This window comes from Eumetopias jubatus, unplaced genomic scaffold (assembly GCF_037043125.1).
Source record: "Eumetopias jubatus isolate StellerSeaLion01/CBP00866 unplaced genomic scaffold, mEumJub1_p1.0 scaffold_6, whole genome shotgun sequence".
NCBI lineage: Eukaryota > Metazoa > Chordata > Mammalia > Carnivora > Otariidae > Eumetopias > Eumetopias jubatus.
The window spans coordinates 59,544,850-59,559,728 of record NW_028274812.1 but is presented as its reverse complement, the minus strand read 5'-3'; the positions used below and the strand labels follow the sequence as shown (position 1 = coordinate 59,559,728).

General features: G+C 33.9%; 1 protein-coding gene across 1 annotated transcript in view; it reads right to left on the bottom strand.

Moving 5' to 3' along the window:
• ASCC3 (activating signal cointegrator 1 complex subunit 3) overlaps positions 1-14,879 on the bottom strand; it is a 338,572-nt gene that overhangs the window by 271,245 nt on the left and 52,448 nt on the right. The window contains exons 5-8 of the mRNA XM_028104151.2: positions 3,700-3,820; positions 1,998-2,202; positions 1,141-1,282; positions 231-356 (exon numbers count right to left, since the gene is read on the bottom strand). Coding sequence (XP_027959952.1) covers positions 231-356; positions 1,141-1,282; positions 1,998-2,202; positions 3,700-3,820 — 594 coding nt within the window. The remainder of the gene's footprint in view (positions 1-230; positions 357-1,140; positions 1,283-1,997; positions 2,203-3,699; positions 3,821-14,879) is intronic.

Genomic DNA, 14,879 nt, shown 5'->3' with positions numbered 1-14,879 from the left:
ATTTCAGCTCAGGTCACGATCTCAGGGTCCCGAAATTGAGCCCCACCTCAGGCTCCATGCTCAGCAGGGTGTCTGCTTGAAGTTCTTTCCCTCTGCCCCCCAACCCCCTCGTGTGCATGCTCTCTCTTGCTCTTTCTCTAAAAATAAATAAATCTTTAAAATAAGTAAGTAAGTAAGTAAGTAAGTAAGTAAATAAATAAATAAATAAATAAATAAAATGATCACCTCACCTCATCTAAGTCTTGGATATAAACTGGTTTTTCCTCAAAGCCAACTGGCATTGGTTCACTATAGGGAATCTTTACTTCTTCATACATCTTGTTATTCTCTCTTTGGATTCCTTCTGGTAAAATCATCTATAAACATAAAAAATAAAAATTAATTAAAAAGCAGTTGTTCTGGTAAAGATTCTTTAATTAGAGAGACAAAGAACACTACTGGCTTTAGATGTAGCACTGGTAAATAAATATAGCTAATTTAAAGAAAAACAAGTCTAAACAAAACAAAAACAAAAAAAGCCACATACACACAAATTATTCATATATCAGATCTCTCATATAAAACACCTACTATGCTGATGAATTTTAAGTATATATTTATTAGATGGTCTCCTGAAGACAAATGTACTTGGGTGGCTAGGAAAAATGTGCAATGTACAGTGTAAAGACCAAAAAGTAAGGCAACCGCTAAAACTCAAAAATACAAGTTCCATAAATAACAAAAGGGAAAAGAACAAATATGTTTTGAATACCCCTATGCATCAAGAACTTTACGTATACAGCATTATCTCATTTTCCCCAGTATTTTTAAATAAAAGTTAGTATAGTATATCAACTAGTACAAGAGTCACAAAAGAAACAGGAAAAATCTGGGCACCTGGGTGGCTCAGTTGGTTAAGCGACTGCCTTCGGCTCAGGTCATGATCCTGGAGTCCCGGGATCGAGTCCCACATCGGGCTCCCTGCTTAGCAGGGAGTCTGCTTCTCCCTCTGACCCTCCCCCCTCTTGTGCTCTCTCTCTCATTCTCTCTCTTTCAAATAAATAAATAAAATCTTTAAAAAAAAAGAAACAGGAAAAATCTATGTGTTATTTCCTCAGAATAGACATATCATCCCAAAGTGGTCATACACCAGTGACATACCTTTGCACCAGCAATGAATGCTGATGTTCTCCTGGCTTCAGCCTGGGAATCATAAACATGGGGATAACGTATTTTTTCAACATCCATATCTCTTTGCCTGCTCAGAATTGGAACACTTCTAGCATTCAGAAGGGCCTGCTCTCTGTAAATACAAAAATAACAGGATAAATCTTAAATTTTTATCTTGCAAAAGAAAGCATATATTAAAACAGTCACTATTATAACTATTTCAGTTAGCCTTCCATTATAAAGTAGAAGAAACTGAATTATACAAAGAAAGATATTAGCAATCCTGAAATTTTCTGTATGACTACATAGGAGTTAACACATTTTTTAGGTACTATTTTTAGATATCATCTGATTAATTTAATGTTCCTTATTTATAATTTTGTTTGTCACAATCCAAAGATACATAACAAGGTATAAATTCCTTTTTAAGAACAGGATTCAGTATTTAAAAGAACAGGTATCATAATGTCTTCATTTCTTTTTCCTCCTTCCTAATTCTAAATAACATGAAGAAAAGTATTTTTATTGAGCTAGGGAAAAAAACAAAAGTCTCAAGATAAATCTGTGTAGGCTTCACAAATTTTAAACTACTGGTGTGTGCACATCACCTAAAAATAGCTTATCTCTGTAATCCAAATCTCTCACCTACATAGATGCAACCAAGAGTATTCTAATTAAGATCATTGCTTTCTTATCCCAGCATATTAGGTTTTCATACAACAAAATTCTGTTCTTATAAGAAAACATGACTAGAAGTAAGAATCATCTAAACTGTTTAACTAAAAAATAATGATACATAATGGTAGCAATTACAACAGAAGCATTTTTCAGCTTCTGGTTTTTATTACCTTTGTATCCGCAATTCCTTAGGATCAAAGCACATAAGTCCTTCTGCAACTTCTCCATCTTCTCCAGCCTTTCTTTCTCGTCTAGCAATTCTTTTTTCTTCACGGCGATACTGTTTCATTAATTGCTTTTCTTGTTCAGACTGAATAGTAACTTGACAACCATAATTAGGTTTAGCATTTTCTCCTAAAATTTTTTTGCAATTGTCTACAAAGCAAATTTAAGAAACATCATGTTTTATAAATTTAACCTTTATGAAAATCATTTTTCCCTTTGCCAAAATATAAGACAGCACAATGCTCTAATTCATTTGTTTTTAAAAAAAACCGTCACATTCAATTGTACGTTTTAAGGAGAGGTTTTTAAAAAATATAATATCTAAGTGAAATTAACACAGTGGCTTAAGAAAAGTCACCAGGTATTTTCTTTATACAGATTACATAGTTTAGTGTTATAAATTCTTAGATACAACATTAGGAACTTAAAAATTCAGTTTCATAATTTTGAAATTATTTGTTTATATAATTTCAATAAATATAATTATCAATACTAATTAGCACTTACTGTTAACATAATAATAAAATATATTTTTTACATATTAGATCTAACTTTTCCCTATGTATCAGACTTTATTGTGTTAAATTGAATATATGTTACTATTTACTTATACACGAAATAAAACTTATTAACATTAGCTCAGGATATATTTATAAGATGACCAAGGCAAATAAAGAGCATGATCCAGCTTTTCATGGAAATAAAGTTTAAAAAAAAAAAAAGGGAAGACAAAATCTCAACGTTTACAAGGTCCAATTTAAACATGTCGTTTGTTCAACCCAGTATTAAGGAAAATTCTTCTTCCAACAGGATTACCTTCTCTGTTTAATTAAATCTTTCCAAGTAGTAGTATCTTGGCTCACTGCAGCCCTAAAGGAACTGCCTGGAGTGTTGCTGAGCAACCCAAATCAAAACACATTTATGGTACTGAAGACCTACTAGTTCCAGGCACTGCTGCTAAGCTAGGAAGACAATGAAGACTGAGATTTGGTCCATACTCTGAAGGAGCACAGTGCAAGTTATTTTATCAAACTCCAAGATCCAACACAGAACAAGGAAGGAACTAGGTGAAGCATCAAGATGGGAAAATTACTTTTCTAATTCATCTAAGCCTCAGTCAGGCAACTGTTCAGCAAAAATTTTAACAGTTGGTATTTGTTTATGTATATGTGTGTGAGTGCATATGTAAAGAGAATAATAATGAGAGAAAGAATAAGAGAGAAAAAGAAAGCAAAATGTTAATGACTAGCAATCCACATAAAGGATATACAAGTATTCACTGTATTATCCTTATACACTTACTACAGGTTTGAAAGTTTTCAAAATAAAAAAGTTGGGAAGAAATTATGACACTACTTGGCTCACAGTAAATACTATACGTATTTACTTTAAAAAAAATTGTCTATTCAGATCTCCAGCAAGAAAAAAATGCCCTACCTAAACATAAAGAAAATCTCTACCGTAATACCCTATTTAAGGCATTGATATTTGTTTCATAATCTGCCATATCTAAAATCTACTTTAAAAAGTGGTATCACTAAATTATATAATAAGCCAAAGGATATTAAAGTCATAATTATATTAAAAAGATTTGCTAACCAATGAATCTTTCCATTAAATTAGAATTACCACTGAATACTTTCTTACCTTGAAGAGCCTGCAACTTATGATCATTTGAAGAATTAAGAAATCTGTCCACAATTGTAATTCTGTTCTGAAGGAGCTTCTCAATAAGTTCAAGTCCATCAGGTCCCAGCAGTTCAAATAGCTTAAAAGAAAAAGGATCAAAGAATTGTTACCTCAAATTCACCATCTTCAACTTATTAAACCTGTTCAACAGAGGTATGAAGCTAAACTAATACAGAAAGAAGTACCCAAAAAATATTTTTAAAAAAATAGTAACTTAGGAAAGAAAAATAACTCTTCATATTGTTACATATCTTTCGGCTTCACAAAGTCAATTTGCAATTACTAAAAGCACATGATTCAACTTTTCAAAATAATTGTGATTTATATATAAAACTAAATCACAGAATAACAAATTCTTACACTTGGCTTTTCTTGGTATAACCTAAGGAAATTCCAAAATTAATTTGCTTTTTAATACACTGTTCTGGTTTTCACAAATATAGAGTCCAGAGTACCATTCTTCTTATAACTTACTACACATAACAGCTATCATTGTAGAGGTAAAGAACCATTAAAATGTTTTATGATTCATGACATGCAAGTTTCTAATGCTTAATAATTAATTTTATTATTTTTATTAAATTTATTTTATTTTAATGATTAATAAATCTGAAATCTAAAACACAGTTCCACACATGCTTTATTTAACTTTTTATAAAAGTTTCTCTGTGTATCTTATGCAGAGTAATTGTGAAAGATTAACGGATTCCAGAGTCAGAGAACTAGTGATTTACAAAGACTTTCGATCACATCACTGTATGAAATAACCGCTCCAGAAAGCCTTTAGATTTCTTCAGATGTGGTTCGAGGATATATTTTTTTCCTCTCCAGAAATGTTATATCTAATTTTACATGTGAAGATTTTATATTAGCCAAATTCTAACTGTTCTCTGAGATTCCACACAAATAAAATCATAATTAAGGTAGGAATTTATAAGTATATATGAAATGTTAATATTTAATAAATATTTTATTTTTGCTGTTTATTTTGTGGACATTATCTACATATTAAGGCCACAGCCCCTAGTCCTGGAACACCTTGACTTTTGGGCTAAACATCACAGAACCCAATCACTCTCACCCTGGCTCATAAGGCACTAATTCCACACCAGGAGAGGCAAGCCAAGAATTTAGGCTACTGCCTACCCCCCTTCCATCAAGTACTCAGCTCCTAAAGCAGAGGTGTTACTCAGAGACAAGTTTTCCATTGTCCCCACTCCTAGCTCCAGAGTTTGCATCAAAGATTTTAGGCTATAAAATAAAAAGGTCCCAATTTCTTCCAAAGGTATGTCCTCATTTGCAGCTTGGCAGGAAGTTGAAGCCATAGGGCCATCTCAAAAACAGCACATATTGTGGTTAACTATAACTACAGATTCACAAATTCAACTACTGGGGTACAAAAGAGAACTAAGGAGTGACAAATGGGAGGAGTCTTCTTGGGTGAGAATAAATATCAACACTGCCCTCTGGCATTATTCCTTCAAAGGGGCCCCAAATTTATTGGATTCATTTATGGAGCAATTTATGCACCAGGACATTTCTACAAACAATAGAGCAATTATCTGGTAATTGGTAAATTTAATACCTGGGTGTGGTCAGGGAAAGAAAAGCAGAGGGTCCTGCCAAAACTACTTTCATCCCAGGGTGACTGGATATACCCAAAAGTGTGCCTCCTTGAGAAACAATACCAGAAGCTAAACACTGTGGGGTATGGGTGAGAGGAACTGTCTGTACTAAAATAATCCAGCTAATCGCTAAGCAAATAAACAAGCAAATAACAATAATAAGCCCAGGCAGTGGTAGATTAGATGAAATAAATTCCTAGAAAGACACAAACTACCAAATAGCAGACAATCTGAATAGACCTATAACAAATGATATATTGAATTAGTAATCAAAACTACCCACAAAGAAAAGTGTAGGTCCAGATGACTACATGGTTGAGTTCATTCAAAAGATTTAATGCCAATTCTTCACAAACTCTTCCAGAAAACAAGAGAGAACATTCCCAGGTCTTACTTTGACCCCAAAGCCAGACAAATACATCATGAGAAAACAGACCAATATCTCTTAGGAATAGAGACACAAAAATCCTCAATAAAATACTAGTAAACCATATCCAGCAATATATAAAAGGAATTACACACCATGACAAAGTGAGATTTATGTCAGGAATATAAGGTTGATTCAACATAAGAAAATCAATTGATGTATTACATTATATCAACAAAATAAAAAACAAAAACCACATGATCAGCTCAACAGATGCAGAAAAAACATTTGACAAAGTCTAACAGCCTTTCATGATAAAACCACTCAACAAACTAGGACTAGACAGGTACTTCCACCACTTGATAAAGGGCATTTATGAAAAACCCTTAGTTAACATCATACTTAATGGTGAAACAGTGGACCCTTACCACTAAGAACAGAAATGAGACAAGAAGGTCTATACTTATAAATTCTACTGAATACTGCATTGAAGGTTCAAACCAGGGCAACTAGGCAAGAAAAAGAAATAATAGGCATTCAGATTGAAAAGGAAAAAGTAAAACTATTTCTATTCAGAGATCGTCTATATAGAAAATACTAAAGACTCCACTAAAATACTATTCAAACTAATAAACAAGTTTTCAAAAAGTATGACAAAACCATTCAGTGAGGAACGATCAGTCTTTTCAATAAATGATACTGGGAGAACTGGCTAGTCATATGCAATAGCATGAAGTTAGACCCTATATCATACACAAAAATTAACTCAAAATGGATCAGTGATCTAAATGTAAGAGCTAAACATTATAAAATTCTTAGAAGAAAACAGAGATCTTCATATCCTCAGACGTGGCAAAGGATTCTTAAATATGACACCAAAAGCATGAGCAACAAAAGAAAACATAGATAATTTGGATTTTAGCAAAACAACAAAAAAAAACTGCTTCAAGGGATAACAACAAGAAAATAGGGGGAAAATGCAAAATGGGAGAAAATATTTGCAAATCATGTATCTGGTAAGATATCTGGTACTGCCACTGTCTACACCCAGAATATATAAAGAATTCTTAACCACTACTAAAAACACACCAATTAAAAACTGAGAAGATCTGAATTTACCCTAGGAAAATATGTAAATGGCCAATAAGCAGGTGAAAAGATACTCAGCATCATTAGTTATCAGGGAAACACAAATCAAAACCACAAGAACCACTAGAAAGGCCAGTTAAAAAAACTGGAAAATAACAAGTCTTGACAAGGATGTGAAGAAACCTGGAACTCTCATACGTTGTTTGTGGGAATACAAAATTGTGCAGCCACTGTGGAAAACAGTTTTCTCGTTCCTCAGTTAGTTAAACACAGAATTACAATGTGACCCAGCAATTCCATTCTTAGGGATATACCCCAAAGCATTTACAACCCATGTGTCCAAACGAAAACTTGTATACAAATATGGATATTTATATAGCCAAAATGTAAAAACAACCCAAATGTCCATCAACTAAAGCATGGATAAACAAAATGTGGTATATCCATACAACAGATATTACTAAGCCATAAAAAGCAACGTAGTAGTGTACAACATGGATAAACCTTAAAAACATTTTGCTAAGTGAAAGAAGCCAGTCACAGAAGACCACATATTATAAGATTCCATTTGTAAGAAATGTCTGGGAATGGAGAAATTCTAGAGACAGAAAGTAGATTTGTGGTTGTTTAGGCCTGGGAAGGGGGTCAGGGAGGGAATAGGAGGATAGAAGCTAGACATTTAGGATTTCTTTTTGAGGTAAAGAAGATGCTCTAAAATGACTGTGGTGATGGCTACACATATCTATGAATATACTAAAAACCAGTGATTTATACACTTTAAATGGATGAACTGTATGGTATGTGAATTATGTATCAAGGAAGCTATTATTTTTGAATTATAAACCAAAATGACAAACTAAAATACTAAAAGTAACAAAAAAAATTACTTATGGTTGAAGGATACAGATTGAATACACGTTTCCTGGTAAAAATTTTAAGTGAATGTTTTGAATTGCTATTAGTTCAATGTAAGCCCTGTGCTTAATGTTAAGAGTGATATTTTAAAACCAGCAAATTTGGGGCGGCTGGGTGGCTCAGTCGTTAAGCATCTGCCTTCTGCTTGGGTCGTGATCCCAGGGTCATGGGATCGAGCCCCGCATTGGGCTCCCTGCTCCACAGGAAGCCTGCCCCTTTCGCATTCCCCCTGCTTGTGTTCCCTCTCTCGCTGTGTCTCTGTCAAGTAAATAAAATCTTTAAAAATAAAATAAATAAAAATAAATAAAGCCAGCAAAATAAAAAAACAATACCCCCATAATCCAAAGAAATTACAGTAAAAAATGCTCTCTACTTATGGCAAGAAAAATTTTTCATATTCTCTCAACTCTGAAGGAATGTGTTAATTCTTAAATTGAGACCATTACTTCCATAAGAAAATAATTTACAATGGCAGAGTTACCCTTACACATATTCTTAGCTACTTCAAGTTTACCTAATCTGAAATACAATGCACATACGATAGAGATTCACAAATTTTTAGTACAACATAACTTTAAGGAAAACACCAGTATATCTGGAAGACAACTTCTAATATAACACCTCAGGAGGAGGACTACAGCACTAAGAGCCCTTTCTTTCTCTTTCTTCTTTTTTTATTTTTTAGCCTATTATTTCTTAAAAATAACACACCTAAGACCTAGCAAAAGAGACAAGAAGGCTGTTTTGCTCTGAATAGTAGGACTTCCATGACTTCCAAGATGAAGAATCCCCAGTAGAATTCTGAGATCAGCTGTCATCAGTTTTAAAGTAATCCCAAAATTACGCTTTCCCTAACATTTGCCTTTTTCATCCACATTGAGAGCAGGTGCAGTTCTCATTCAAGATTTGCACTACAAACTAATTTGGCAATGAGTGTGACTATTTGTGAAGATACAGCTGTCTGGATCACTGCTCTATGCACTGATACAAGTTCCAGAAGCTATCAAGTTGAAAAACAAAGAGGGAAAAGTTAATTTTGGGTAGAGAAACAGACATCAACTACAAAGTTAAAGAAAGAAAGGAAAGAAAGGAAAGAAAGGAAAGAAAGAAAGAAAGAAAAAGAAAGAAAGGAAGGAAGGAAGGAAGGAAGGAAGGAAGGAGAAGGGGAGGAAGGGAAGGAAGGAAAGAAAGAAAAGAAAGAAAAGGAAAAGAAAAGAAAAGAAAAAAAGAGAAAGAAAGAAAGAAAAAAGAGAGGGGGGGGAGGGAAGAAGAGAGAAAAAGGTATAAATGGCTATAAATTAAAGATACGAGATTTAAAGGAGACACGAGGAATAGACAGGTTTAACATCCTTTCCCTGGGAGAGGCTGTTAAAACCATTATTATGATCAATATATTATTATTATTAAGGTATTCTCAAAAGACAAAGGTTCTTAGAATTCTTACTGTTATTATAAATCCTTTATCATTAAATTATTAAATTGAAATAGTAATTAAATTGAAATAATGAGTGGAAAGAGTCAAAATAATGAACCAACAGACTACATTTCTAAAATGTCAAAAAAAATTTCAGAACATGTACAGACTAACTTTAAAACAGCATTACTTGTTTCTTATAACACTTTTCCAGGTGCCCCTCTTATAACACTTCTAACAGATAAATGTAGTTTGTGAATCTCTGAGGAAAGGTAATCCCCACTTTACCCTATATTCTGAATTATATCATTTTTATTCCAATTGGTACAATGTTATAGTGGATGCTATATTCCCAACACAATATCAAGTGAATCACAAATATCACATCATCACAAAAAGAAAATACAGTAAACCTTTGAATAATATACTATAAATCCCATGAAAATGGTGAGAAAGACAGAGAAAATGAACCTAAATTAGAATTATAAATTTGTTCTCAAATTGGGGTATGCAGAGATATGCTGAGTGTTTAGGAAACCACAGAATAAATACGGCAGATATCCTTGGATTATCAGTTTACTCAAAGATTTAGAGAAAAAAATATTATTTCCAAGTAAAACACAACTTTGGTCATGTTAATGTCCTATCCAAACTCTGCTTCTCAGGTTAGTCAAAAAATGAACAATTAAAGTATTTAATCACTAATTCGGGCTTTAAAGCGAGTAAAGTTTCAATATTTATAAAAGGTTTGTCAGTTCCATTGTGGTTTTTTTTAAGATTTTATTTATTTATTTGAGACAGAGCATGGGGGAGGGCAGAGAAAGAGGGGCAGAGGGAGAGGGGCAAGGAGCTTCCTGCTGAGCATAGAGCTGGACATTGGACACGGGGCTCCATCCCAGGACCCTGCGGATCATGACCCGAGCTGAACTCAGATGCTGACCCCACTGAGTCACCCAGGCGCCCCTTGTTCCATTCTGTTTCCATCTAGTCAATATTAAAGAATTCATCAAAAGTCTACTTAGAGTTCCAAAAGACCTCTTTCAAAAGAGAGACCAACCCTTCTACATATCAAATAGTCAATGGGCATTTTGAACAATGATGCAGTGAAGCACAGGAGGCACAATATCTTCATGTGAGCAAGGTATCCTTTGGGATGACAATATGGTTAGGTACATTATGGGATTAATCTCAATACTGAGTTAAGCTACTAAGGTTGTTCTTCAAGGAATGGCCATGACCCCGTCTTACTAAAATTTTATCAATGATATATAAACTAGAAGATATATTAAAAATCAAATTTGTTAAAGTGTTAATTAGTTGCATGGTAGAATCAAGATTTTAAATTTTCTAAATAGTCTGATAGATCTGGCCAGTCCTAAGGAGAAGTAACAGAGACAAAATAAAACCTCACAATTAGGTTAAAAAAAACCTCATGTGAATTTCTACAAGATGGGGAAACCTGGACCCACAAATAAATTCCTAAGCAAATTCCTGAAAGGTTGGGGGTTGGTTACTTGCAAGGTCAATATGAATAAAAAATGCACTGAAGGCTAGGAAAAATTTTAATGCATTAATAGTAGTATCTCAAAAATCCCATTTAGTGGGGATCCCAGCTGGGCTCATTCAGTAGAGCATGCGACCCTTGATCTCAGGATCCTAAGTTTGAACCCCACAGTGGGCGTAGAGATTACTTAAAAAAAAATTCAACCTAGCATCTCAAAGAATACTACATTGACTGAACCATATTTAGAGTGCTAAGTTCAATTCAAATTATACTTTTTAAGAAGGTGCCAATAAGAAAAAATGGTGTAGAACATGGAAAACAAAGTAAAAATAAGATATACCTATGCAAACTGTTTCAATAGCAGATCTATTTTCATCTATTATTATCTATTCTGTTTGAAGGATACTCATTCATAGATTTGGTTAAGATAAAGATAATGAATTTTATTCTGGCCCCATCTTTCCTGATCATTCGACACTTGTAAATACTCCTTAACCTTCTTTACACACACTTTTCCTTTGATACCCTTGATACATCACTTTTTGGGTATGTGTCCTACCACTCTGGAGCTACCTTCCAGTCCCCATTTCAGGTTCACTTTGACTATCAAATGCTGGAGTTCCTTAAGGCTTAATCCTAGGCTTTCTCCCACTTTCACTTCATATCCTCTCCTTAGCTGTTCACATCTAGACCCTCAGCATCCATTAGCAAGCATATGCTTAAAAACAAACAAACAAAAAACCAACCTCTTAATTTTAATTTTATACATCCTTCCCAGAACTCTGCTCTGTGCTCCATATATCTAATTCCCCACTTGGGAGGTTTCAAGGCCTCTCACAATTCTACAAGTCCATAACCATCTCTTGGTTTTCCACCCTCTTCACCCTTTTCTAAGAATTCTCTATTTCCACTAATAGCACTGCCATCCTTACAGTTACACAAGTTAAAAGTGTAAAATGAATCCTTATGACTTCTTTACCCCACAGCACCCATATTGCTCTGCCTAAAAAGAATTTTAATACCATTAATAAAGTTAAATATTGTTTTTAAAAATAGCATCCTTTTTAATTTTCCATTGCTATGTATGTTTTAGGATCAACATAAGGCATAACAGTATGTGTATATAATTTAAAATTAAATAACTGCATTTATATCAGGAATGCATTATCAAAAATGATTATCAGAAAGAATGATCAAAAAAGTTTGGAGACCAATGCTTTCAAATATCATTCTGTTATGAAAGTTCATCTCAAAGTAACAGTTTTCTAATCTAGTTATGTCTTATAATTACTATTTATATTTAATATGACACTTTTTCTGAAAATGTTATTAAATGAATGGCATTTCTGAAAATTGCTGGTGTCTTATAGAATTTAAAGAAATACAAAATATGTACAATCCACTTATACCATCACTACTCATATTTTCAAAACTTTTTTGTGTATACAAGTGCATTCTAAGTCAGCAAACCCATCATTTCTTCATATCATCCCTTGTCAGTAAACTTAATAGTGTACCAAATTTATGAATGCTAGTATAACACAGCATTTTAGCATAGGAGAAAGTTAGCCAGGGCTCAAATCTTTAAAAGCCTAATGCTCAGGAGTTTTGGGACCTTAGACATCCTTCTGAGCCTCCCATTTTCTCATTAGTATAGCAGGAATAATAGTGCAGGGCTTCACAGGGCTGTGATGTGAACAAAATAATATATGTATTTGACACAATGCCTTGCATATAATAAGCAATTAACTTTAACTGTTTAGTATTAAAATAAACGAATCATAATCAAACAGGGAGTAAAGTACAGAAAATAATTTGTAATACAATAATAATGATAACAATACCTAACACCTGTATACTACTCGTGTCCCAGGTAAGGTATTAAGTGCTTTACATATAAAGCATATATTCACTGTCTCTATCAGAAGAAATATTTAGTGAATCTTTGCTAATTATACACAACGCTGATGTATTTATCACTTAAAAACAATCTTTATCACTTAGAAACAATCATAATGGAAAATAATTAAAAGAAAATACTACAAAAATATCTAATAATCCGCTATTGTCAGGAAATAAAATGAACACAACAAATATTAACAAAAATACATATTTACTTTTAGCATGTTTTTCAAGAAGTATGCTCATGATTGTAATATGTGCATACATATATTCTTTTATTTTATTTATTCATTAGAGAGAGCACAGGCAGGGGGAGAGGCAGAGGGAGAGGGAGAAGCAGACTTCCCGCTGAGCTGGGAGCCCAATGTGGGTCTCGATCCCAGGGCCTGGAGATCATGACCAGAGCTGAAGGCAGACGCTTAACCGACTGAGCCACCCATGATCCCCACACACATTCTAACTCTAATTTCACCTGTTAAATTATTCTCTGTTCAATGTTGAAATTATATACAATATATCCTGGTGCTATGTAAATAGCAACATTAAGTTTGAAACAACATTTCAACTAATCATTGGTTAGATCATAGCTGCCTATCTTCCTACCAAAGACCAGTATGTCTCCATTTCATTCTGCTACATACTAGAACCAGATGACTCTTCCTCATTGTCATCTTTCACATAACCTTTTTCAAAAAACTACAAAATGTGGTCATCTACCCTCAATTTGGAAGGGACCTTAGAGGACAGCTAAACAAAGCTCTCCTAAAAGCAATAATTACTGCCATGGGAAGACAGAATAAGAGGACAGTTGAGAACATGGGCTTAGACTCAGAAAGAACTAACTAGTTACCAGTTCTGCCAATTTCTAGCTATAGGACAATGGGTAAATTTCATAAGCTGCCTGAGCCTCAGCTTTCTCATCTGTTAAAAGAAATTAGCACAGTGTCTGGCACTAAGTGCTCAATAAATACTGCCATTACTGACAATTTTTTTCCTGGCTGATACACATCCAGCATACATCTGCCAGCAGCAAACTATCTTAAATTCATGCCACTGCTAGCTAAGGTAATTCATGCCACTAACTGTCAAAAAAAAAAAATCTTTCTTTATATCGAGCCCAATCAGCTTCACTATAGCTTTCATCTTTCATTCTGGCTGTGCTCTCTGGGATACAGAGAACGATCTTAGTGTCATTTCTACAAGACAGCCCTTCAAATATCTGAAGATAAAGCCAAGTACTAGTCACACTTCACACACAAGTCCTTTCTTTCCCAGGTAAACATAAATCAATTCCACATATAACTTGGTTTCTAGATAATTCTTCATCCAAGTTCCTTTACAAATATACCTTTTACTGAGCCTTTTAAAAAAAAGGCATCATAAACCAAACTGAACATAATATTTCAAATATAATTTGATCAGGGCAGATCACAGAGAGTACAACACTTTTGAACTAGATGTTAAACTTTTCTGAACACAGCCTAAGGTGGTAACAACATCACACTGTTGGTTCAAATTGAATGTGCAGCCAAGTAAAAGCATTTTGGTTTTAGGTTTTTTCCACATGAATTCCTAGTAGTCCAAGATTCCCATATCCTGTATTTTTTACAATTTGTAAGCCCAGAATTCAAATAGATTGCTTACAAAGTTCACTTTCTTCCTGTTTCTTCTTTTTAGTCTTTTGAGAGCCTTTTAAATCCAGATTTAGGCATCTGTCATATCATTAAACACTATCAATGTTGAATCTGTCCTGAATCCAAGTTCAATAAACATGCCTGTATGTAAATTATTGATTAAAATACCGAGGACAGGGACTCCTGGGTAGCTGAGTCAGTTAAGCATCTGCCTTCGGCTCGGTCATGATCCCAGGGTCCTGGGATGGAGTCCCACATGGCATCGGGCTCCTTGCTCAGCAGGGAGTCTGCTTCTCCCTCTGCCTGCCGCTCCCCCTTCTTGTGCTTTGTCTCTCTCTGACAAATAAGTAAATAAAATCTTAAAAAAAAAAAATAAAGTACTGAGGACAGGGCAAAAATAAAAATAATAAGGGATAAGAAAAGAATAAAGAAAAAAGAAAGAAAGAACTGACCCCAAATTGTCACTGAACCAATATTTACGGTAAAGTTTTTCAATAAACTATTAATGCCACCTAACTGCATTAATCACTGATATTTCTCTCTTATTTAATTTAGATACTTCCCTAATTTTGTAGCCACTAGCCACATGACCTACTTATACTTTCAATAATTATAAATTTAAAATACAATTTGTCAGTCATATTAGCCACACTGCAAGAGATCAACAGCCACAAATGGCTAGTGGCTA